This window comes from Hetaerina americana, unplaced genomic scaffold, assembly GCF_022747635.1.
Source record: "Hetaerina americana unplaced genomic scaffold, ioHetAmer1.1.p SCAF_9, whole genome shotgun sequence".
Taxonomy (NCBI): Eukaryota; Metazoa; Arthropoda; class Insecta; order Odonata; family Calopterygidae; genus Hetaerina; species Hetaerina americana.
The window spans coordinates 43,031,792-43,058,873 of NW_027287538.1; the positions used below are offsets into that span (position 1 = coordinate 43,031,792).

The 27,082-nt window shown below is 37.8% G+C and overlaps 1 protein-coding gene and 1 long non-coding RNA gene across 3 annotated transcripts in view; one reads left to right on the forward strand and one right to left on the reverse strand.

The window, feature by feature from the left end:
* Window positions 1-11,486, reverse strand: part of LOC139698664 (pleckstrin homology domain-containing family D member 1-like) — a 45,494-nt gene extending 34,008 nt beyond the window's left edge. For both annotated transcript variants that reach the window (XM_071597535.1, XM_071597534.1), the window contains exons 1-6: window positions 11,260-11,486; window positions 10,869-11,055; window positions 9,824-9,900; window positions 9,094-9,185; window positions 8,965-9,017; window positions 697-873 (exon numbers count right to left, since the gene is read on the reverse strand). In XM_071597535.1, coding sequence (XP_071453636.1) covers window positions 697-873; window positions 8,965-9,017; window positions 9,094-9,185; window positions 9,824-9,900; window positions 10,869-11,055; window positions 11,260-11,372 — 699 coding nt within the window. In that variant the 5' untranslated portion in view covers window positions 11,373-11,486. The remainder of the gene's footprint in view (window positions 1-696; window positions 874-8,964; window positions 9,018-9,093; window positions 9,186-9,823; window positions 9,901-10,868; window positions 11,056-11,259) is intronic.
* Window positions 11,487-11,781: 295 nt separating this feature from the next.
* On the forward strand, window positions 11,782-19,886 carry LOC139698737 (uncharacterized). Its single transcript, XR_011703010.1, has 2 exons — window positions 11,782-11,886; window positions 12,420-19,886. It is a non-coding gene; the product is annotated as an uncharacterized lncRNA (long non-coding RNA).
* Window positions 19,887-27,082: the final 7,196 nt, after the last annotated feature.

Genomic DNA, 27,082 nt, shown 5'->3' on the forward strand with positions numbered 1-27,082 from the left:
ATATATTAAATAATCAATAGATCTTTTCAGTTCAAAGGAGTCGATTTAATTTTTAGACCATATATTTTTTTTAATTGAACATGTACAACATATTTTCAATTATTACAATAAAACCAAGATTTTGTGAGTGAAGGTATGAAATTGCCTTAGCATAGATGATAAAAAAAGATTTTATGCTTTAATCAATTAAATAATGATGATGCTTACAAAATGAAATAATTATGTGTGGACAGAACTAGAAAAATGTAGCCTACTTGGAGACTCCTTCCTGCCCATGGGACCAAATCATCTTTGCATCGCAATCAATTGAACTTTGTTCACACAGGATGATTTTTTGTTCAATTTCTCTACTCCTGTGAAATTTTTTTTACATTTTGTGACTGACTTTGGTGCTATAAAATATGTGAGTGGAAGATAAATGAACACGTGAACATTTGCTCAAAGATTATTTCAACCGGAGTACCACAATTAGTACTCAATAATTAGTCATATTATTAACCTCATACTCTAGTATAAGTTGCACAAAAAAGATCCATAGATCCTTTTTCAACATATGATAGGAAAAGTACAAATTCTTCAACATTTTCCTCATTCCATGATTGACTTGCAGGTCATAATCTATTAGCTGAAAAAATTCAAGCATATTAACTTGCTTTAATGTAGGCGACTTGATAATTTTGAAAATACATGACTTACCATCAACATTTCAGTGGTATCTTCAAGAGCTTTTTTATCTTGCTGAACCATCTTCATTGCAGTTATAGTTTCTTCATACTCAGTTTTCATATTTACATGTTCCTTTTGAAATTCCTTTATCATATTTTCTAATCTCTTCTTTTCTTCGTCAAGAGCAGCATTCAGACGTTCTAATTCCTTGATAAATATGCAACAAATAATCTTTAATATCACGTTTACCAAAGTAAACTTAGAACTTACATGGCATGCTCATTCCATGGCTACTCATTTAATTTTTTTGGCATAGGTACCTTGACTGATGATTTTTTTTAATGGGCTTGGTAAAACTAAATACTAAAGATTTTCATTTTATGACTTCCAACTAAAAACTTACACCCCTATTTGGTGTGTACCCTACCTGGTTAACAGGGTAAATGAAATCCATGAATTATGTTCTTTTAAAACACAGAAACCATTTGGGCTTCACTGTAAAAAGTACTAATTAAAATACTCGATGAAGAACAAGGACCAACCAGACACATGAAAAACTGTTGTTGAACAACTGTTATGTTTACTTGGGATAGGATTTCACCCAAACACCAAGAAAACATGTGAAACAAAATTTTAGAAATGTACAATTCATTTAAGTTTATTTTTGATTCCAGAGGGAATTATTAGGGACCCACATTGTATGGGTAAATCAAACCACCAAGGTCAAATAAAAAATGAGACTTACACAGATAGGTTTATACAATTATTCTTCCTTTGCATAGCAGTTTGTGAGCACAACAGGAAAAGGCTAAGTAGCAGAAGTAGTAAGTGCTAAAAAGACCTAATTGTAATTTGAAATCCATTTTCAGGAATCATCACATTCTCTTGAATGTACTTTACAAGAAATGGTATCCATAAATCCTCTGCCACACAACTCCAACTCAGGGCACAACACTTCTACATCTAACCCTGCAAGCCAACAGGATGACTTACGGCAGAGAGTATTACAACACCAACCATTAGAGCAATTGTAAATTACAAGCTTTATATATTAAACATTTAATTTCCTAATGCTGTGGTATGAATTTTGCAAGGGAAAAAAAGATTCCTAATCGATATGCTCAGCATCCAAGTTCCCTTAAACTCTCATTGCAGACTCCCCTAGAAAAGGGGGGATGTGCCCCCGTTAAACTTGAAGCAGTTAAATTTACCTAATAGTTAATTGAACATGTAATTTTCATGCTCCCAGAGGCTCACAACCCAAAATATGGAATAATATTATGGCCTCTGTTCATCCATACCAATTTTTCCATAAAAGGCATTTTTTTCTCAAGGTCTAAGACAAACTGCAATGCAATAATAAGGAAACACCAGAATGGCATTTAGGAGAGACAGAAATACACTCAAATTTTAAAAACAGATTTAAAGTAGCGACACAAATCTAATGAAGACATCAGAAAGTAAACTTGTCAAATGTTGAGCAAATATGAGAAAGATAACACTCAAAGCCTGATGTACCTTTAAAAGCAAAATGCTGATAGAATATTTAGAGTAATGTAAATTAACACACCCCTCCTAACAAAAAGACCTGGTATTGGACACCACAGCAGGCCCCTCTTCAATTCCACATACCTAATTTACTTACTCTAATTACCCTTTATTCTGTCCAACATGCCCATCCTAATAACCCAAAACATTTTAGTTCTAGACCAAGGAAATTGAAGAGAAGTGTCATTCTGCCTATAAATAATGGTTCATTATTTATAGGCAGAAAATTTTTAATGACAGTGTAAAAAGGTCAATGTTCTAAATATTTTTTTCAGGTCTACACCAAACAAATTGGGGCAAAACATCTATTTTATTTAATTATTTTAGTACACTCCACTTGGGTGTGTGGCAGGGGGTTGATACACACCAGACTAATTGGAATATGATCCTACCGCGGTCGGACAATGTTATTCTAATATGAAGTCCCTTGCACGCCTGAAGAGCTCGTGAATGGCATACTACCGCCCAAGGGAGGAATTGAAAAACAGCTCCTAAATATAAAACAAATTGACGCCACAGATCCTGAAGAAATCCCACTATAATATTGTAGGAACTTTTGAAAGACATTGCACCTCATTGAAAAAGTTTTTTACAATTCGAAAGAAGAAAGGACAAGGTTTTCTTTTACTAGTTTGGGCACATTTTGAATATGCTGCTAGTGTACGTGATTTTCATGAAGTTGGCTCGGCTGCTGAATTAGATTGCATGCAGTACAGTGGAGTTATATTCGTAAAACGTTGCTAAGATAACTTGAGTAGCAAGCGAAGATTACTGAAGGAACTAAGTCGGGAATCACTCATGGCGTGATGGTTAAATTACAGATGAAACCATTTGAATCAAAAGGAAGTGGGTCTCTTGAGTGATGACGCTGAAAAATGTATTATAAGCTCCATTGTACTATGGTAGGAGAGATCATGTCGATAAAATTAGAGAGAATAATTGAAATGTGAGATATATTTATTCATCCGATAAGATTTTCCCCAATAAGCTATCCTAATAAATGATGGGTTTCACCTCTTAAAGAAAAAGTCATATTATCAAAACTCATTTCTGAGCGTAAGTCTGTGATTCACGAATACTGAAAAACAACAGCCCAGTCATAGCTGGATGACGCAGGGAAGGCAAGGCCAACGGAAGGCGGTGGGTTAGAGCGGCTGGGGAGTTCTTGAGATCAATACAGGCAACGTCCGGTGACGTCATAGAAATTTCCCGGGAAATAACTGTGGGAGTGTGAAGTAGATTTTGTCGACCTCGTCGCGCATCTTAAAAGCTTAGGAATTGAATCATATAATATTTAAACTAACAAACTAAAACAAAATTTTGAAAATTACAGTTGGAACTATGGTCCTTAACTAATTTATCGCGATATTGAAAATTGGAAAGTCTGGGTTCTTTATAACATGCAACGTTCTCATTCTCATATTTCCAGGGTGGAGCTTAAATTTGACCATTACAAAGAAATGAGTGCCTCCATTCCTTTTTAAGTCACACTTGTGTCACGGGCCAGACAATAATTTCTCCAACAATAAAACATCTACCCAAACCTATATGAAATATGGCGGCCAGTTAGGGATGGCGGACCTGATTCCAAATCTTTAGCGTCTCACTATCCATGCAATTTCTGTCGGTAAATTCCTTTTCCTCTCTCATCAGGCCATTGAGATCAATAGGAACTTGCACGAAATTATATTGGTGAAAGCTTAACAACGAACCAATAATGGACTCAAATATTGTCTTGATTTTGTTTGTTTTGTGTGCCCTGCAAGGCACTAGGGCGTCTGGCATGGGATGTTCTGAAGACCTATCCGTTAAAATCGGTTGCGTCATGCGAAGCACCACGATTCACGTTATAATCAAGCTTAATTAGACTCAAGTATACAAGTCGTATGTAATAACCAGCATAGGTATGTCGATGTGGTGTGTGCATGGCTGGATTTTTAATTTCTCATACTAAGAAAATCAGCAGACTTCGCTTAAAACCCTACAGGATCCGCTAGAGATGTTTCCCAGTGGTTAATCAACACCAGGAACACAACATCATAAATGAAGCTTTTCAAAATTTAAGGGGATACATAATATTAATAACCTATTTATAAGTGCTTGATGAGTATAACAGTTCACAGCCATGTCACAAATATTTATTTATAACAAACGGTTGAGACGTGACATCTTCAGTAACATTAATTCACAAAAAATAATGGTCATGTGATTTTGAGAAAAGTATGATACAATGATCGAATTTACTCATTGATTCTCTAATAACGTGGGGCGAGGATTAACCAGGGAAGAAGCTGTTAGCTGTGTTTAGTTGGCAAATTTAGGCCATAAGCTATAGCGAAAAATATATTTTTTCAAACATGACGAAAAAACTGGTGATCCACGTAATGTAGTGTATTTTGATAGAATATCAGTGCAAGAAACGAATAATATCTTTCTTCCACACCAAGAACTTCACAACATACTCCTGAAAGAGGAAGGCAACATAAATTTGGCAACGTCGCTTACGTTGTGACCTCGTCGGGCTTTTTATGGCTTTCTACGCCTGAAAGCTGGCGCGGTGGCGTTGGGAGAGCAGATTATGGAGGGGGGAGGTACACTCATGAGAAAATCTACTACGCCGCAATCGGGGGAAGGCTGGGCTTGGCTTGCCTACCATATCGCAGCACGAAGTGACAAAGGAATTTCGAGTGCAGCTGCTTCTGAGGGTAGCCTCTTACCACTTGGTCCCACTGAAAATTCGACCGTTGGATCCCTTCAAAATATGCCACGCAAGTTGCCCTAAAAACTCGCCCAAGCTTGTCTAAAGGAAATGGTCCCCACCGCCTTTACAAAAATGGTCGACGGTTGATTCTATTGTCGAAGACATCCTGCAGACACCCCCCCCCCCCCCAAAGGCTTAAGAAGGTATAGGAATTAATTAAATTTGGGTACAGCTAAACGTTCGAGCTCGAAGGAAACTCCCATGAGAGAAAACTCACTTTGAAAAAAAATAGAAATCATATTTGTGAGAGACTCTCAAAGGACCCCTTTTGCCTAAACTTATTCCACACTGAACAATGAACTCGATTTTTCGACCAGATTTAAGTCATTTGTTCGGCGCCAAAAATGTCTATTATAGCTTCTATAACAAATATAAACTCTATAAGAATTTATTTAACATGGACATCACAAAACTTTTTATACACATGGCATAACATTTTTGATGGAATAAACACTGCGCATGACCATCACACAGCAATACAGGTCGATAAGAGGCCTAGGGCGTGACAATATGAGACATGAAAGAAATTGAGAACCAGGTGTGATGTAGTTGAATTAGAACATTTTGAATGAAGATTAAAATTTTCCAATTCAATCTTCATTAATTAAAGAAATTTCTCTAAAAAATAAATACGTTTCAGTTTATTACGCACACACAATACTCCGTAAGAGCGTGTAGAAGAAGGCATTACCCATATTTTGGATACATTGACTTTTATAAAAATTCACAGAGCTGACTCTGGAGCTGCTGAATTTATTCTTAGGAACTCTAGTCTTAAAATAAAAAAAAACCTTCTATGGTCATTTTATGTGCGTCATATTGTATCGGACGGAGAGTCTTACAAAGGATACGACAATAATGAGAAAAATATTCCCGTTCAAAATTCAAGCAACCGCCATGCCAAGAAAATATCTTGCATTGGCAGTTAACTGGTTAAGTTAAAAAATTAGGTCGCTGAATACCATCACTTTAATCCAAACAGAGGCGTAGATTATGCAAATTTGGAGAGCAATGTTCTAGAGGACGCGATTTTTCTAGATTTTAAGACAGCCTCCGACAAAGTACCTCATAGTAAACTACTCGCAAAGCTAGAAGCATTCGGCATTGACAAAAATATCCAGGGTTGGATTAAAGAATTTTTGAATGGTCGGGTACAATGAGCAGTCATAAAGATAGATCAAATGCAGTAAAAGTTACTTCCGGTGTTCCCAAAGGAATTGTTATCAAACCTCTTTTAATTCCTACTTTATGATAACGACATTGACTCCGTAGTCACTCTTAGACTCCGTAGAATCTCTTTAGATCCACGGTCGACGGCATCGTTGACGCCTACATGAGCCATGACACAGCCTGGAACACTTCGTGTCCGCAGCCGCCGCTCCAACCGCCTTCGTCCTGGGGAAGAAGCTAAGTTAGAGGAGAAACTGTCAACTCAGCCTTTTACTTGGAGGTGCTCATGAGATTGAAACGCGGGGTCGCGCGCGTGAGAGCTGACATCGAAGACAGGGTCTCAAGCTCCAAAATGACAATGCCCCCAGCCACAGGCCCTTCATCGTTACTAACTTCCTGGCCCGGAGCAGGTGGTCCCCCGCCCCTTTACAACCCCGACTTTGCTCCGTGCGACTTTTTTTGTCTCCCCGACCGAAGAGAGAGAGAACTAAAATGAAAGCATTGGGAGACCGTGGACTACATCCAAAAACATGTTACAACGTTCCTGAGAGACATTCCCGTCGAGGAGTTTTAGGGTGTCTTCCAGGCGTGGCAGACACGTCTCCGCAAGTGTATCGATGAAGGGGGAGAGTAATTTGATGAATTTTAAGGATTCCTACAAGCACGATCAATAAATCTAGTTTTCCCACAGAATGCGCATTACTTTTATAGTGGACCCTGTACTACATGATAGCGGTTTGGAAAGTGTATGTTCCTCAATTAAAATTCCTGAATCCAAAATATCATGTAAGAGCATTTTACAGTCGTTCGCTAATGATACGTACAATGGCTTCATGGCTAGATATTTCCCTACATATCACGGCATCGTCAGCAAATAGGCGAAGTTATTATTTTTGTATTATATTAAACTCGCTGATTGCACGAGAGCATATAAATGGTTTTCTGAGTTTGAAAGCCGAGTTTAGAATGATGACATCTTTATTAGATTTCAGCACTTGGTTCAACTCAAATATCATATTTCTTGTCAGAGATAAACAAGGTTTATTATAGGAAAGCATTGCTTGGGAGGCACTGAAAACGGGTTACGGGCTCGAATTCAATACAAGGACAATGACATTCATCGTTTCATCGTCACGTGATTAACGAATGTGAAATGAAAAATCATTTGACTTAAATGAATCATTTAGCATACTAATTGGCAACTAACATTTATGCAACACTTATGTTCGATGTTGTATATATTTTGTGGATTATTCCTCTTCCACACACCCAACATTTTGTTCCCAATCCATAGCTCACCATTACGTTAATTGAATTAGAGAAGTAAACTTATTCCTAAGACCCTATGTTTCCAACAGTGCGGCCTAGATTGTGAGAGATAAAAATTATCCATTATATCGAACATTCCTTCGGTTAACTTCTCACTGTGATCTCGACTAATATAAAAAGGCTTTACAATTCATCTTTAACTTATTCAGCTAGCCGCCACGAGGGCATGTGTCGGAGGCCAACAACCACCTACGTTAATTATTGATTTATTTGTCGTAAAGTATGTTTTCTACTGTCGTGGTATGTGGTGGGAAGATATTCGTGTAAATACACGCGTTTCACAGTATTTATCGTTACATATGATTAATTGGGGACAGAACCCATCAGTTAGACCAAACAATGCTGAATAGTCAACAATTGGCAAACTTGGTGGCGAGGAACTGGAAATAAACGTCATACAAAATGCGAGAAGATGAGGTGAGCCAGTATTGATTAGCGTTGCCATGTGTACGCACGCTTTGAAATGGCAACCGCGCTTTCCAGAATTATCGACGTCTGCCTGGCCCCATCCCCCCTCTAAGGCAGATTCGTCACGTTTACTTCAGCATGAGATAAGGATCGCACTGCGCAACAGTGGACCATGTTATTAAAAACATGTCTTCATTTACTCAGTGCCACTACACACTCAAATTAAATGGATCCAATATTTGTTTATAAATAAGAATCATTTAATGAGGCAATGCCTAAAATATCACCGACTGGAAAATCGTGGGAGGGAAAGAAAACGACCGTGGCTTAAGGTATTCATTGAAGGGCATTCATCTGAGAAATAAAAGTTCATGGTCATGAATTTATGAAAAATAAGCAATTCCCACCAGAACACATACTACATTAGGATCACCGAAATGGATTGTGTGGGCTCAATTAAGTACCTAACTCTTCTGGGTGAAACACACGGGGAATATACAGAAAACCTAACAAACAATTAGGATTTATAAGAATTAATATATAATTTATGTATTAGGTAAATGCGATGAAAAGTTCAAAGATAAATGTTATATTTCGTTTGATAGGCCTCATTTAGAATATGCTGTAAGTATATAGGATCCTCACGAAGTTAGATAAATCGCCGCATTGGATCGCGCGCAGCGTAGTGGAGCTACATTCGTAAAACGTTGTTATAATGAACTTAATGGCGCGTCCATAATATTAGAACAGCTAGGCAGGGAATCACTCACGGGGCGAAGGTTAAATTACAGATTGAAGCTCTTGCAAAAATTGGAAGGTCTTTTCAGTAGTGATGTTGAAAATGTATTATTACCCCCATCGTCCTAGGGTAGGAGAGATCATGCTAATAAAATTAGAGATATTAGGCGTAGAACAGATATATTTAAGATGTATTCTACAAACAATAGGGGACCATAATAACATTGTCCGACCACGGTAGGGTCATGTTCGGGTAAAATTATTCTGGTGGGTATTCACACCCAGGTGGTGGTGGCTTGCAGGGTATTTATAAATAGATAAATATAAATAAATACAATACTTACCAAATTTTTGTCAATTTCATCTCTCAGAGCAATCGTTTCCACATGCAATTTTTCTGAAAATATATAAAAGAATTCGAAAAGAATTGCATTGAAAGTATAAATGGAAGCGCCATCAATTCATCAACTTACCCACATAAGACTGCTTCTCCTTATTTAGTTGCAATCCCTGGGTCTCCAAGTCTCGGATGATGGACTCTCCCATACGCGTATTATCCCATGTTCTGCAGAGATGCGAGGAGCACGTTGATCATTACCGTCAACACCAGGCCCAATTCCAAGTTAAATAACCTACCAGGGTAACATTAACCTTTCCTTACACCTGGTCACTATTTTCCAGGAAAAATGGTTTGAATTTGAAGTCAACATTTTAAAATTGAAAAAAAACTATTGAGAAAGGCAGGAGCATAGGAAAGATTGAGTGAATTTCAATGAAAAATTCACAAAATGGGTACGTGGTTATTAGATAAGTATTCATCGCTTTATCGCATAAATTAGGAGGCAAAACCACTATCAAATAGGCCATTTAACACATAATTAAGTGTGACCACTATGGAGTGGGCAATTCCTTTAGCTACTTAACCTGTCTACATTGCATATTCGTAGTTCTTGAATAAGCCTGGCAGCATTTCATGTTGACATTTACAAAATATTATCGACAGTTATATTAACCGAAAATCAACAAAAAACATATATACCTCTTAACAACTAAAATGACTAAATGAAAGTATAGAATATATTACCAAATGATCGAGATATAGTCACCAAAACTACCAGAGAGCATAAATTGCCTCAGGTATTGCTATATCCATTGTACATGCTTAATTTGGAATACATAAAATGTCAACGAAAATTATCTTACATTCTTGCTGCCTCTCGAAGTACCTCCACCCATTTATCTTGGTCATATTTGTTCTCCACGGCCAAGGAGAGGTTACCCTATTATTGAAAGGCATGAAAAACATTTGGATTCTTTAAATCGTTAAGGAAAAATAAGTGATGAATTGGGTATAAAACGTAGCATGGTTGAGTGCACGAAAGAAATATCTAGTCTACGGCATTTACAATAGATTCGTAAGAAACTTTGTTTTAGTTAAAAACTTAGTGTTACTTTACTTCACAAACATAAGCATTGTTAAATACCAACCCCAGTTAACACTCAACCGAATTAAATTGATTTATATTCATTATATGGGTCCCATATCAATAAAGACGAGAAAATACCATTAAATTTCCCAATTTGCAAATGCCAATTAACAAAGCATGGGAAATATTACCATCAACTTTACCACTATTGACCACTAAATGGGCAATGCTCACATTAATATTCAAAAGAATGTCTTCTATCCACTTATTAATAGCAAGGAGATTTTCCTAGAATGGCGACTTATCAGTAATGTAAAACACTACCAAATTACTACATTGCTAACGATTGTTCACACAATCGCCGTCAATATAGTGATAATTATCAAGTTTGCATTTGTTCAAGTGCACAGGTAAACAACAGCGTTATTTTTTCAGACAAGCAGTTAATCATAACATACTTAAGGTTGTTAGTGATCTAAATTAGCCCTGAAGTGATCCACTGGAGCCTCTTAAGCCTTAGATTACTGCAGTTTATTCTGATCATTGAATATTAGATATTCACATTTCCAAGATACTATAATTTAGTGAAAGACTGCGTGCTTATTGTATTTGGCATACCCAGCCATGTGTTATCACAGACAATTTGATTAACTATTAAAATGACAAATGATAAACTACAACGTAGCCCCAATCAAGAAAATAATGATTCCTTGGCAAATATTTGCAGATTCAAACTAAATTTAAAAAATCTAATTTCACGTTTGAAAACCAAAGACGTGGAGGGTCCTGAATAAAAGTTCAGACCGTTAAAATATACATACGTTTATGAAATCATCGTTTTTTATCCATATCATATAATCCTGTCCCAAATCCGCGGCGGGTTCAATTACACATCCACCTAATGGTATTACTCCCTTTGGATGAATGTTTAAATATCCTCTTTTGACGAAGGTTTTTTTTTCACTCTCAGGATAATATAAGAGGAACCCTTCCTTAACAATAAAAAACCTACAAGAACGAAAGAGTAACATGAATCAATTGCTACGGAGCTGAAGTATAAGCACATTCCAAAAAACGTAAGACTCGCTGCCATATGTTACCATTCGAACAGCCACTAAAAAATTACAGTAATTTTATAATTGCCATTTGTAACCGTAACGGAAATGAATGTTATTAATATTTCCAAAGGTGCTTAATAGTAAATTTGCTTGCCTCTTAGACCATTTAGTTGAGTGTAGCGCAAATGATTTCTTCAGAAGTAATCCACTGTGCTGGACCCTCGTTAAAATACAAAAAGCGCAGTCACTATGTTCACCCATTTTCATTATTTAGTTACATTAAATCATGAAAAGCTTATTTTATAAATTAAATTCTTATTAATCTCATCACATGTTTACTTATGAAACTCATACGACAGTGTTTTGTTTAGCTTCCATGGTTAGTTGATTGTCTGACGTCATCAGAATGCAATTTGGTGATAATCTGTTAAAGGTATAATTCTTCCGCAACATAACATTTTGATTAAAAAACTAAATGATCCATTGGTCCTAAAATTTTTTAAAAACATTTTCATAATATAAAAGAATACATAAAAAAAGACATAAACCAAGACGTTGTAGCTTTCTGAAGTGACTTTGAGGTTCAAAGGAGAACTATTTTATGAGTATATGCGCAGGAACACTGTTAACCCCAGCTCCGTATCTATAAAAGACCGGACCATCGCCATTTTCCTTCATGGGATAGCTGCCTGCCGCTTCTGTGGGTTGTCCAAGCGCGTCTTCGGGGATGGGTCTACCCTAACTCCACCCGTTGCAGCTGAGCTGGACGAGTTTGGTACAGGTGTGTACCTTAAAAGCTCACTTTTTTATCGCTCCTATATTGTTTCATGTTTTGAGAGTATATTGTTTGCGTTTGTTGCGATAATGGGTGTGGCGTTGAAGTGCAGAGAGTCGGGCTCACTTAAAAGAGTTAGAGGACAGACTGAAGAACTGATAAGTTGGATATCTAAATTGAGGTGTAAGAAGATCTCCTACAAGAAGAAACGCAGGAAAGATATCAGAGTTGAAGCAGTGTTGTCCTGTGCTATGTTGCGAGCGGAAAGTGAACTACGAATGAAACAACGTGAACGTTACATAAAGTGGCAGACTGTTAAGTCTGAATTGGTCAATGATAGTGAAAATATTGTAAATGATGCAGAACTCCTTGATGAAAGATCATGGGACAATTGTAATTGCGAAGAAATAGACAGTTTAAACACGTTCATGAATATGTTAAAGGAGTTTAAGAGCCCATTGTAAAGCTTAAATTTATGCAGTAGCTGGGACTTAAGTCTCTTAGAGAACGTGTATTATTGAAGCGTTTTTTCATTCCAGTCTCCATAAGCGAAGGCACGCCTTCCCATGGACACCTTAAAGACTACTGGGCTCAGGTCACCTGTTCCTGGAGAACAGCATTGTGGTTTGTAGTATCAGTTAGGTGTAGTCTTGATTCGTTGTTCGAATCGTTTTTTCCTATTTCAAATTGAAACCTGTATGGCCACTATGTGGTTTCCTCAATAAATTTTATTGACTTAAGAGCTTCACTGTAATGATTGCATGATGGGAGTTTCACACAAGGAAATTGTGGTCCAATCATTAATATATCCTAATTCCTTCTAGCCAACATACTTCCACGTACCATTCTGTGAGCTTTTCTTTTTTAAATTGGCATCTTTCCGAGGACATTCAGGTTGACTTAATTAGTAGTAAAGTCAATTCAAGTTGTTAAGAAGCTTATGAAATTGTTAAACATCCTGGACCGGATGATTACTAGTGTTAAATATTCACATAACATTAAGTTAAGTTTAATAGTTTTTTCGTAGGAACCTTTTTTTGCGCCCTGCTGTCCTTTTTTTCAGACCTCCATGGATGCGCTAATTTCTCAAGAACCACTACTACCTCGTGAAATCAAGGCGACTCCGCGATCACGTAAAGGTGTCGGGTGATGGGCGACACCAGGGCTAATATCAATCAACTTCTCGGATACCTAATTGAACTGGATTTGTATTTGCAGGAAAAATTTAAAAAATTATCTTTTCTACACAGTGGGTCTCACCATTTCTTGCTTCACATTACAGATGGATTTGTTCACATTTCAAGACACTATAAATATAAGCACTTTGCTTTCCTTACGAGGAAAATGGACTTGGAATTATTATGTTGAAGTGGAATATAACGATTTGGTAGTCAAAGAAAATAGAAGAATCGGAATTTTCACCAGGGAGTATCTAATGATGCTTTTGTCTTGAAAGTTGGGGGTTAATGTTTGTCCAGATTGTGCCTTGAAATGGTTTGATGTTGTCTACCTTCTGTTTGAAGTCGTTCCTATTTCTCTAATACTGTAGGTTGGAGCACTTGGATTTATTTTTCTTCTTTCCTCACGTTTTCCTATAGGTTAGCGTTGACCAATGATTCCTGATTGAGTTGGTTAATTAAGTCCTGGAGAGGGTAGGCTGAACACTTATAATCAGTAGTGGGAAGATATTGGCTTGGAGAAACTTGGAATGAGCATGGAATTATTATTGGAAAGCTTTGTTTTGTCCTTTAGCCAGTTGCTGTTTAACTCAACAGATTAGTATTGACACCAAGCAAGAGGTACATTTCTTTATTTTCGTAGGCAATTGTTTTTGAGTGACGATAGGATTTCAGGTCACTGTACAGTTTGAACAATGCAAATGATCATTGCACCAGTTTGGCATGAATTTTAAAGCTGTAAATGGATTTGTAAGATTTTTGAAGCCCTACCTGTCAAAGAGAATGTGGAATGGAGCATAAAAATTTGTTGTATAGAGCTCACTGTTGGCTAAAATATATGGAATGGATCTTTTGATTGTCTATTGTCACAAAAGCTTGATAGCTTTGAGAATACTACCATTTCATAGCAAGGTATGTGTTAACATTAATGGAAATACGTTAATGCGCATGCTGCGAATTAATTTATTTACTGTTAGGATGGTGATGCATGGGGTTTTCCTGCTGGTATTTACCAGTGAGTAATTTAATATTTTTCTCTAGTAACTGTTCGAAAATAATTGTGGTGATCATTGTGGAATTTCCCGATTTTGGCGTGATCCAAAGGTATTAGAATCTTTTCATTTCGGTAAAAGTTGGCGGTTGCTTGGAAACTGCTTTGCTCTTGATTTAACTGATAAGAGGACAGTCTTTGTTTCTTGGATCATCATTAAGGTAAAATATTAACCTTGACTGAACATTTGTAAGGACGTGACTGCTGGCATTGAGCTATGTATGCTTTTGCATTTCACCTTGTCGTAGTTAACTATGTTCCATATGTGGTTTGGAAGACTTCTTACAGATCCTGGACAAAGAATAATGTCTTAACTGCAGGTATTGGATGATAGAGGCAGCAGTTAGTATCCTGTTTCTACTCACAGTCTTTGTTTTATGTGGATTTGGAACCCTTAAACCAGCTCAGACTGGTTTTTGTGCACTTAGCCCTGCTTTGAAGATCTCTGCGACCAGTTTCACATACCATGCACTTGCATGTACCCAGTAAATGTCCTTAAGTATGATCGTCAGCGAATCTAATTTGATTCATTAACCATTATATTGTTCAAGTACAGCTTTGGTATTATATGCTTGTGTAGAATATGCCATGCAAGATTGCGGGTGGTTTTTTTCGGTGACTTTTTGACAGGTCCAAAGCATTCTTTACTACGACGTTGCTGCCTCCCGAGTTGCGTCAGGCCCAATCGTGGATATTGAGAAGCTGGATTACACTAGACGGTGGTAAACCAATAATGGTTCCACGTTACTGGCGTCAGGACGTGGTTGCAATTCTAAGAAGTTACTGCTTTGTATAAGTACGTTGCCATGAGAGAAAAGAACTCTCCCATCTGCACAGGGTTCGGATCCAAACTGGTGACTACATTTGTTTTGGTATCTGTTTATTTCCCTATTTCATTGGCAAAATTAACAAATTAAACATGAACAGTATTTGAGAATGAAGTAATATCGATAACTGGCTCATTTTTTTGTTCGTGAAGTATTCATTAATTCTCATAACGTGGAATGAGTTATGAATGGCTCTGCACTCATGCTCACAAGCCATGTTACATTGATGTTGGAAAGATTGAAATAAGAATTGACAATTTACTAATAAATACCTCAATTATTGCTGGGCGTTAGTAGTATTCGTTTCTATTGTTTGTGCAATTGGTCTCTTCGTGTGGGTCTTTTCGTAACTTTCATTTCAGCAAGTATAACTTAAGTATCAACTGGTCTAAGACCTCCACTGTAAATGACGCTAGGAAGAGGAGTGCCATTTTGAAGAACCAACGAGCGTACAAGTGGTCCCACCGGCTGCCCTTAAGTTTGCAGACCAACGTTCCTGATATTCCTTCCTATGCGTAATGCAGTTTGCCAGGAGTTAGCCTACTTCCATCAACATTCCCCAGTTTAATCGGAGTTCTGTGCTACCAATGGTGACTTCACTTGAGGATCCGAATGGGGTGAAATGTTCATTTCGACAATATCTTTAAACCTTCTCAATTTACAGTAACTGTTACAGTATCTTTAATTGTAATTACAATCTTAAAGGGCCATGTGTTTCGTTGTCAATTATAAATCGAGCCCTCTTGCTATATGTGTAGGATTAGAGAAAATTGGCCCTTCGTGCCTCTTCGTATACTCTTACAGTACGGCTTGACATTGGCAGACTGGGATTACTGGCTGTTTTGCTGTAGCAAATGTGGTTTGGAGAATGCCTGTCCCGACAACCGTAATGGATACCGAAAACAGGAAAGATTGTGCTTCTAGCCTTAATGTTCAAATTTTATTTTACCTCAAGGATACATGACGTTGTTTTGTTTTCGTTTGGGTCTTTTCGGCGACTTTCGTTTCAGCGCAAACCTGAAAGGTAACTCATAGCCGAAATCTTCTAGCGTTACTGATATCTGAAGAAAGGATAATCCCGAATACGCAGCAGGTGCCATCGGATGACACAATTTTTGGCCAGTACGCAGTTGCACCGTCTTTGACCAGATCCTGGCCATGCTGCTGTTGTATCATGCTAAACTTCCGAGCTAACCCACTGAATCGGCAGAAGATCCATGGAGTTTAAATAGGTTTGCGATCGGTATTATTAAAAAAATTGCAAAATTTAATATTCGGCAAACTGCCATTGCAGTTTAGCAGGAAGCTGCACTCATTCGAATAACTTTCTTTGCTAGAGACCATATTGAAATTGATTTTCTGATTGCTCATTAGAAATGCAGATCACTAACCTAAAAGATAGTATTTTAGTTGGTGCGTTGTATATGTTTCGTGTGTGGGTCTTTTCGGTGGCTCTCATTTCAGCACTCCCGTTAATATCCCAAAGCCTCCCGTTGTATTGCAAATGGTATGGTCGGAAGGAGGACCCTCAATTATGCTGCTGATACCATGGATGAAAATCCCACAATTCCCAGTATGCAGACTCGCCGAGTATGACCAGTACCAGGAGACGCTGCTCTAATTTCTTGCTAACTTCAGAACTTTACCACCATATCAACCGAGGACCTGTACGAGATAAATGGGTTTGCGATCGGTATCACCTATGAGATTGCCAATTTAATATTTGCCTGCAATTTATTTAATTTTTACTCCTAATCTAACTTGGCCATTATCCTGCACTATTTTAAAGTAAACTGCTGGATTAAACGTCTTAAATGTAGATAAAATCAAGCCATCGTATTTATCAATTGCTACAATTTTCTAGTCATTCTGGTAGGATTAGCATGAGTTTTGGGCAAGATATTCGCCCTGCCTTGTCCTTTTCCAGTTCAATCGCCTTGAAGGGATGGGTTGCGCGGGAGCACGATCCCGTTAACGAGTCCAGTACCTAATGGACTGCAGCCTTACAGCAGCATTAACTGCCGTAGCTGCTGCAGTAACGGAAGCCAGCGGGAGAGTTGCTAATTCCGTCCTAGGAATACGCCTATTACCACGTTGACGTAGCCGCTGTACCCATTTACTACGAGCCACCTTTATGATCTAGGAAGTTGGATTTGCTTCGTGCTGGTTTATGGGTCCTCTGCACTTGGAGATATCCTGCCCTTCGTCTCCGTCCTGCTTTTTCATCCCATACCGGCCGGCTAATATCCTTCTGTCCCTCGTGAGCAGTTGTGAAGTAAAGAAGTTGGCTCCGTAGTTGTGTAATTTGAAGATCGTGCTTTCTGAGCCAGTTTAGTTAATCCCAATGTTTCCTTAGTTCCGAATCCATTAAGCAAATTTGTGAAAAACAAATGGTGCTTGATTTGTGAATTTCTCGTGTTCGTCGAGTGTTGTTTTTAAGTTTTGAAACTTAATGAACGAGAAACTTACTATCATGTGTATTTCATTTATTGAATTGCAACTTGATATTTTTTGTGTACCATCTCTTGTCTATGTATCTTTTAAGGTCTGTCATATCGTAAAATCTGGGTTAATGCTGTTGGGGTACTAAAGCCATTCAACAAGAAAAATTGAAGTATATTACTGGGGTGGGTCGATGCATTTTGCATTACTGCTTGGCGAATTCGCCTTAATGTGCCTTCATGGTTGGGGTTTGTGGGTTTTTTTCAGGGTAATTTCCAGAAGGGAAAAATAATGAATCCCTTTCATATGGGGTAAATAGAATTATTGTTGGGTTTTTTGTTATTATTGATTGTTATGAGGGGAGGTTATTATTGAATTGATAGGCAGGTTCACGGATTACGCAAATTTCAAATTTGCACGCGACTAATGGTATTTTGGTATTGGAGTCTACGGTTAGCCAGCATTATCCAGAAATTTATCAGTTACCTGAAAAGGATATTTGCGGTGAAAGTGCCTATTTGCGTGGTTACGCGAAGATCTCTTTGAGGTATCCATTGAGCAGAATTAGTAGAAACTCGTGGGCTAGTTGTATTGCAATTCGATCGGGGCCATTAAGATCGGCGTGCCGCACTGGGCAATGGAGGGGGTTTTTCGTCGGTTTTGTTGAATTTTGCAGATCAATTATTCAAAACGCCAGGAGTACATCGCCTAAAAAAACACAGACAAAACATGGATGACGAAGGAACTGGATCATGTCGCCGCCTGGAAGAGGAAAAATTTATGACTTCAGATGAGGATGACTAATATGGTGGCGCTGCCTGGACGAAGAGGACGACTAAATGACGCGGCTAGGATGAAGAGGATTTACCACTAATGAAGACTATGACGGGAGGAACTTGGCGCAGTTGTTATGGACATCGCCACGCAGTCTGGATGAAGAGGACCAACATCACGACGCTTGGATGAAGAGGATGACAACATACTGGAATGGCAATTCCGACGCCGCCTGGACGATGAAGACTTGAGATGCAGCCTTGATCTCTTTTAACTTTGGTAAAATTTAGGAATATTTGCCTTGGTTGGGTAAGAGATAGTGGGACGCTTGAGGTTATGACGCCGTCGGAAGCTGGAATTATAAAGGTACTAGAAAAAAATCGCCGCCAGGACCCGGAGGAGAAGAAAATTAGGACGCCGCCAGGACCCGGAGGAGAAGAAAATATGACGCCGCCAGGACCCGGAGGAAGAGAAGATTCGGACGCCGCCAGGACCCGGAGGAGAAGAAAATATGACGCCGCCAGGACCCGGAGGAAGAGAAGATTCGGACGCCGCCAGGACCCGGAGGAAGAGAAGATTCGGACGCCGCCAGGACCCCGAGGAGTTGATGATCAAGACGCCGCCAGGACCCCGAGGAGTTGATGATCAAGACGCCGCCAGGACCCCGAGGAGTTGATGATCAAGACGCCGCCAGGACCCCGAGGAGATGATGATCAAGACGCCGCCAGGACCCCGAGGAGATGATGATCAAGACGCCGCCAGGACCCCGAGGAGATGATGATCAAGACGCCGCCAGGACCCCGAGGAGATGATGATCAAGACGCCGCCAGGACCCCGAGGAGATGATGATTAGGACGCCGCCAGGACCCGGAGGGGAGAGATAACGGAGCACGCCTCGCCCATATACAGGCTTCTTTCGGAAGTCGGCCACCATTTCCTATAGTCTTAAGGTAGTGGTAATTGTCTCGCGATTGGATATTACGTGAGTTGGTTGACTTCGATAGGTGCAGATTTCGCCATTTGGGTGAGAAGTGCTTTTACGTCGTAAGAAAGTGGAAGAGGGTTTGAATCGACTTCGAAAACTGGTTTAAAAGTGAAGGCTAGGTATTTCAGAAATTACACAAGCATAAGTTTGCCAGTTCTAGCAGTTGCGCAAGCCTTAGTGGGTAGATGCTCATATGAAAGTACGTATCTGGTTATTTTGTTTGAGTGTTACTCTTGTTTGCAGGAATTTTGTACGGTATTAGGAATTATATTCTACAGTGTAGAATATAATGGTGTATCAATGAAACGTCTGTAGTAAGGGTACTATTCTCTGGTCAATTACTTCCTTGTTTCGAAGGCTAATGATACTAGTCTTAGTGACATTTGATGTCACCTCTTTCCTTTTTCAAAGTTCCTTCTTTTCAGATTATGTGGTTGTTCAAGGCCTTGGAGAGGAAAGTTTCGAGTGGTTGATTCTTCGGATTGATTAGTTAACGCCCTTGACATTTTGCGCAATTTCGTTGATGTATGGAATTCAGTGTTGACGATCATGTCGAACTATCCTATATGACTTTGTGTAATGGAAATTTTAACATACCTTGTAAGAGCCAATTCAGAATTCTTGGCTCTTTCAACTGTGTTGTGTAAACGCTCGCTGTATTGCATAGGCTCGTGCCTTATGATGAAAAGATTTTGCCATGTTGTCTACAGTTGCTGCTGATTAAATGGGAATGGATGATTCTAATTTCACTCATGTGTACTTCTTCGGCTTTTACTTCTGCGAAGATAATTTTATGCCGGGGCGGATTCATTGTGGGTACAGCTATGGAATTTTTACATAGCTATTCTAGTCATTGTGGGGTTAGTATAATTTTGGGAGTATATAGGGCGGGGACTTCTATGTATGAAACGTAATGAATAAAGAGTTATCAATGTTTGAAATGTGCGTTCTTGTCAAGTTTCCCTTACCTTAGCCATGCAGTCCAGGAAGTTAAATAGCAAACTACTTCAAAGCACAATTAGCTGTCGAATTCGTTTGCATACGTTCGAGCAGAGTTGGCTATAAGCAGGTAATGTACTCTATTCCATTAGTATTTACTAGGCAGTTGATCTTACTGGGTTGGCGGGGTATTAATGGGAATACCTTGAGGGTCATTTTTTACTCTGGGGAAATGATCCAGAATTAATATAAATGACATAGTAAACGTCAAATCTGAGGAAAAAACTTTTATTATAGTATACCCATGGGGCATTGTTCACTGGCTCAAGATTATGCTAAGAACTAGGGCTCTGCTTGCTGCAGATCAAATACTTGCGTAATCACATATGGTTTTTGATAAGGTCAGAAATGATTGCACTTAGTTAAGGCACTCACTTGTGTAATTTATGGTATCCTGATAAGACTTCTATCAGCTCCAGTAACTTAATTTTGGTGAAAATTTTCATTTCTAAATAAGTTCTCCAGGAGGGAGGTGCTTTTATGGTGCAGAATGCACCGCTTGTGGCTGGCTTAGGTTATGAATATTTTACATTATTACATTAATATCCAGGTAAAACTTCAACACTACACCAGAGTTGACTTTGATATTTAAAAGCAAGTGAAGCCATACCTAGAATCACTGCATTTTATAGTCCTGTGGTCCCCAGTAATTGCAAACTTGCACATAGTGGAGGTATTAAATGGTTGCATGCTAATTGAGATTTTTTTGAGTCATTCAAATTAATATACACGGGGTGCATAATAATGTTAGGGTGTTGCTTCTGATGTCTTTCCTTTCATGACTCAACACGACTGCTGCAAGGATCATTGCACCTGAAAAGTAAGTGGAAAATTTGTATCTATTTATAATTTAACTAAGAGTAGCATTTTAATTTCTGGAATGCTGCAAGTTATGTCTTAGGAGGAATTTTGTCATCATCTGTAGAAAAGGGCTTTCTCTATCAGCCGATGGATATGCACGCGGCCCTGTCATTCTGATGCATAAATGTGTTTCTGTTAACTATGCAGTAGCATTTTAATATCTGGAATGCTAAAAGTTGAGGTTAAGTCTTTAAGGGTCATTTTGTCCCCTTCTGTAGAAGGGTACTTGTACAGAGGTATTGTGATGCTTTCTCTATCAGTGGATGGACATTTACGTGACCTAGTCATTCTGATACATTAATATGAAATATTCTCATTTTGATAAATAGTAATTTTATATGGGTAGTGCCTAATGTCCTTGCATGTTAAAACTTATGATTCCTCTAAAGGAATTATCCAGTGTGATCCCATTTGCAACCAATTGGCCATAATTTAAGTAGGTTGGCCTCTTTCAGTGATGCCTTTCTAATGCTACGGCTTGGCTCTTAGATTTGCATCAATGTTACATCTGTTAAACTGTCAAGTGTAAAATTTGGCAATACACCTGACTTGATACTTCATTATGGGTGAATTCATGAGGACGAGGGCAGTGTGAAAATGTTATTATGCCTTTGCTCAAGTACGTAGGATGAGTAAATTGTTGATTTATGGATAGGAAACATTTGTCTTAGCAATCCTAAATCTGATGTAGACCTTATAATTTGATTATGTGGATGCTAAGTATTATCATCACCCCTACATGCACTAGTCGAACTTTTTGCGGCCCTACTCCATGTTAGAAAGATAATTTACTTCACACAGAAATGGTGTGGACATTCACTGCATATTGTGCAAAATTTATAATTTGGAAATAAGGTAATTATAGTTCGTGTCATGTGCGTGCAATTACATCTTACCCCGCAAGCCATCAATAGGAAAATTTATTTCAAGTGCATAGTGTAGTTTCCATTCAATGTTGGGTTGGAGACGTGCTGCAACTTATAGTATTGCTAATGATGAAATGCATCGTAGTAAATCGGATTACAGTAACTTTTGTTAGCCTGGGAATCCACAAATTTCATTCGAAAATGATTGTGTGAAGACAAGTGCACGGAGAGAGAACCTTTGGAATATTGTAGTAGTCTCTTATTCATTGATATCACCACATTCTCTATTATGTAGCCTCAGAAGCTTTGATAGCCCAAAGAGTACTTTCAGCTTCTAGTCTTTCCTCTTGGTGAATAGGCTATATCTGCCACTAATCACTTGAGAAAATATAATTTTTCCAATGTTAGTTTCATTGATCGAATAGGCCCAATGGTCAAATAGAGGAGAATCAACAATCCAACTTAGTTCTAAGGTAAATTACTTCCTTGGAAAATCTTTCGTCGAGAAATAGGCCCAATGGTAAAATGGGGGAAATCTTTGTGTTCTTAATTACTCACAAAGTCAATATCATCAAACTCCAATGTTACAATCCTTCATCGAGAGAATAGGCCCAATGGTGAAATGGAGGGGAATCAACAATCCATCTTAGTTAAAAGGTGAACTATTTCCTCAAGATAATCTTTCATTGAGAAATAGGCCAATGGGGAAAACTTGGGATTCTTAATGATTCACAAAGGAAATTTCTCCAACTCCAATGTTACAATCCTTCATCGAGAACATAGGTCCAATGGTGAAATGGAGGGGAATCAACAATCCATCTTAGTTAAAAGGTGAACTATTTCCTTATAAACTTGGGATTCTTAATGATTCACGAAGTAAATTTCTTCAAATCCAATGTTACAATTTTTTGAGAAAATAGGCCCAATGGTGAAATGGAGAGTTGACTATTCATCTTCGTAGGCTAATTTTTCTGACATGCATGGTACTTGTGTTCATTTAGTGTAAGTAGTAAATTTATGAATGTACCAGGCTAACACGTTAAAGAGGAAAGATTTGAGTTCAATGTTGTGTTCAGGGTATGATTTCATTTTGTGTGAATAGGGCAAGCACGCAAGTTTTGTTGCCCCACCCTAGGTAAGGATAAGGAATGTCTTATGTAACCTCTTTTAGGTAAATGTTTTATTGCCATGAAATGGATTTAAGGGAAATTTGATGTTTCTCTAGAATCTTAATGAATAAGCAAAGCCGCTTCGAATTACCCTCGTTCGATTGTATTGCTAGAAATCGTGCTTGAAATATAGCTGATAATTAACAGCAGCGTATTACAGGTTGCGAATAATATGAAACTTGAATAAAGAGTTGTCAGTCTTCGAATTCACAAATGTCTTATAAATTGTGATCCCTCTTGCAGACTAACCACAGGACTAATCGGTTAAATTTTCATTTTATCCTAAGTCATTGTTATCACTACTCTAATTGCTCTCTTCATTTGGGCATAACTCAAAAGCATTCTCAAGGAGAATTTTAAGGTTGTCCTCCTTTTCCTCTACACGCCTTATTATTCTCATTAGTAAATCTCTAGTAACTCTAAAGTGAAGAGATCTTCATTGATCATTCGTCTTAGTCAAGTCTCCAATGTATTAATTTTTCACACCGGGAATATAGGACCAATGCTAATTGGAGGAGATGCATCATATTCCAGGAAGCCAATTCCCAATAACTACTATGTAGCAATTTTTAGAGAAAATAGGCCCAATGGTATAATGAAAGAGAATCATCAACTTTTCGGAGCCCAATAATTTTCATGAAAATGCTACTTTTTCTTGAGAAGATGTCAATTTTGTGTACACAGTAAATTTGTGTAGATCTCAGGTAAATTGCTTATGGCAAAGAATTTTGAGTTTCATTTTGCAGAGGATACATGCAATTCGATAAACATTTTATTGTGATAAGTTTTTGAGTTCAGGAACGAAGATAAGCAAATATAGAAAACGTAACTTGGGCAGATGTTGATAGCGCCTCAAATAAGATCGTTTGCTATGAACTAAGCTGCAGCCAGTTTCAAATGCAGTTAAGTCCCATTGAAGAAATATGAAATTTTTTAAAGGTTGAATACAGTGAATGCCTTCATGAATCCCAGTTTCATACTTTTCAGATAAGACTTTTTGGAAATGTGTAAGGATTTTGATTGGGTTAAGGTAGTCATTCTAATTTTTTAATCAAGTAAAGTTTTCAAGAAGACTTATTCACTCCTAAGGAAAAAGTATTGGAGCCTTCAGCAGGGTGATAATGGTTTTGGGTAGTGTGTGACCAATTTAGTTATTATTTATGGCATCGAAGGATTTCGCAGCAAAGTTAACATGAAAAACCCTTTCCAAGGGTGTGAATACCATACTTCATTCTATTACAGTAGTCCTAATGCAAAAAAACTGGCACATTTTGGTACAAAGGAATAAGTACTCGCAAGGGAATTGTGAGGTGTGTATTGTGTCTGGTGAAAGTTTCGTTTCAACTTAATCATTCTCTTATTTCTTGTGTATTAGGTTAACAATTATTTATCCATACACTAGGCAGATGTTAAGGTTGCTTGGAATAGTCTCAAGTAATATACACATCCTGAATTTACTAAACTTGATACTGTAATAGCTTAGCCAGTGTTTGAACATGAACTTATTAGATTAGGATTTTAATTGGCTTTTCATTAAATTCATATGTTCACCTGAGCTGGAATGGAAAGGAACCAATTCATAGGGGAACTCGGAAAACCCAGCATCTGCTGGATGTAATTGCAGAATCAATCTGGATGATAAATGTGACTGGAATAATTTTAAGTGCAAAATGTAGCCAGAGTACTCCTTAATTTGTTACCTGGGAGAGGTGATGTTTGATAAAATTTACCATAGTAATAAGAAGGAATTGAATTCTACTGATAAATGGCAAAGTTGTTATACCTACTAGTAACTTCAAAAGGTCAGTTGTTAATGGAAACTAATATAATTGAATAGACTACAGGTGGCTTACAATTAATACAGCTTTGGAACTCCAAGAAAAACATTGAATGTCTGGTCTCAATTAAAGTCATCAGTCCAAATGTATGTATGCACATTTTATAGACAACTTGTTGACCCGGACAATTCAATACTAGAAAAAACAGTCCAAGGCTTCTTATCCTAACACACAGATGACCAAGTTATTGGTCCATTATTTCAATGCTTCATCTTATCGCTGACGAACATAGTTTTAAAACGGGCCATAAAGACAAAAATCTGAGTCTCTATTGAATTCCTCTGCATTGAACTCGTTGAATCAACTGGTCACTTCTACTAGGGGTGGTAATATTCTTCATTTGCTGGCAATGGATATTCTCACTAAAGTGTTAGCTAAATAAACTATACAAGGAATTAGTGACAATACTGCAGGAAACATAAGGTTATTGCTTCATGGAGTCCAAAATGAGAAGCAAGCGTAAAAGGAAAATTTACTTATTTAAAGAAGGGGACAACAACAGCCTAAGGTGTTTGCTACAGAATCAATTTGCTTGTGTTAGTAAAGATTGTAATCAATACTGAGGATGCGTGGAATCCCATCCTTATGTTAACCCATCAGCAATCAAAATGTTAATACTCTGAAAATTTACCAAAGATAAAACAACCTAGGTGGTATTACCACAGCAAAGGCTGCTTATCTCCAAAAAGCAAAATATTGGGGATGCATTCTCTAGGGACAAAAAGACAGAGATCACTAATGATTATATGATACCCAGGGCAAATGCTAAGAATAAATTATGGACTGTGCTAAGTGAATTAAATAGGAAAAGGTAAGCCGAAAATTTGATGAAGAATTCCAAAAGCATTATGATCATACCTCAGGGAAGTTATGGGCAATAAGTTGCTGTAAGATTAAGGTAAAAGAGTAACTAACAGATTCGAAAAGGCTAAATTAAAGTCGTGAAATTGGTTAAGATGTTCGCTAAAGAACATCAAACCCAATAAATCCTCCGGGCCCAATGGAATATCCGCTTGTGTATTCGAGGTTTTAAATATGAAAATAGCACCATAACTATATTTAATATTATAGAAAGATAACTTAATTTGCTGATGATGCAGTGGTTTACTGGGATCTTGGGGGCACAGCAGGCTCCTCATGTGACCATCATGCTAGGCAACACTGGTGCAAAACTTGACAAATAGAATTAAATGCAAAAAAGTGCATAGCGATAAATTTTTGGAAACTGCTATCACCTTCTGAGCGCTGAAATTGAATCGATAGACACAATTAAATACTTGAGTGTAACCCCCACTCAATCTCTGCGGGGTATGTGGACCAGTTAACATAAAATAAGGATATATTAAAGTGTTTCTCTTGGCACAAAGAATTTTCTGTGTACTGGGTGTTTGTTATTGTAAAAGAGAAAATAACAGATACACATGGTAGGTATGCGAAAAGGATAAGTTGATGTTGGAAATTTTGGTTGCGTAATTCTAATTTTAGTTGCGTACTCCGCATGTGTAAAAGAATTACAATGATATCTGATCCTTTTTACTAACTATTCTACCTTAATTGGTGTTTTAAGAAATTTGAGTATGGTGAATTCTATTGTGGATTAAACAGACTAAGCCTTGGTTACTCCACATCAACTGTATGAGTTATTACGCAAAGGCTTATTTAAGAAAATTTGATCGGAATGAACGCATTAAGGAGTTGATGATGAATTTGTGATTCAAGTTTGACCAATGTCATTGGCAAATGGCATGGGTAGTTGACATATGAGTGGTATCTCGTGTTAACTTGTTAAAGGAAATGAGAAGGATTACTATGCGGTCATTGTCTACTCTTTTGATGTTGGTTCAGGTGTCTGTCTGTAAAAATGAGCATGAGTTGATTTGGACACTAATTATTTTTGTTAGATGACTGGTTTGCTTACCCTTTTATTATTAGGATTATTTGTATAAAGGTTAGTCTGTTGCCATAATTATTTTAACAACACGCTGTGTTACCTTACGTTTTGGTTGCATTAGTGAATATGAGGGTAGTCCCTTACCATTGTTCTGCAAAGTATGACTCGCAATATTGTTTGGAAAAGATTGATTCCTACTATAATTTAATTATGGATAGGGTGTTTGCCATTTCATTGGAATATAAGGTTCCATTATTTTTAACAGGTTTTATTTTCTTGTATATTTTATTTACAGGAGATTGTAGTTATGTGACATATCAT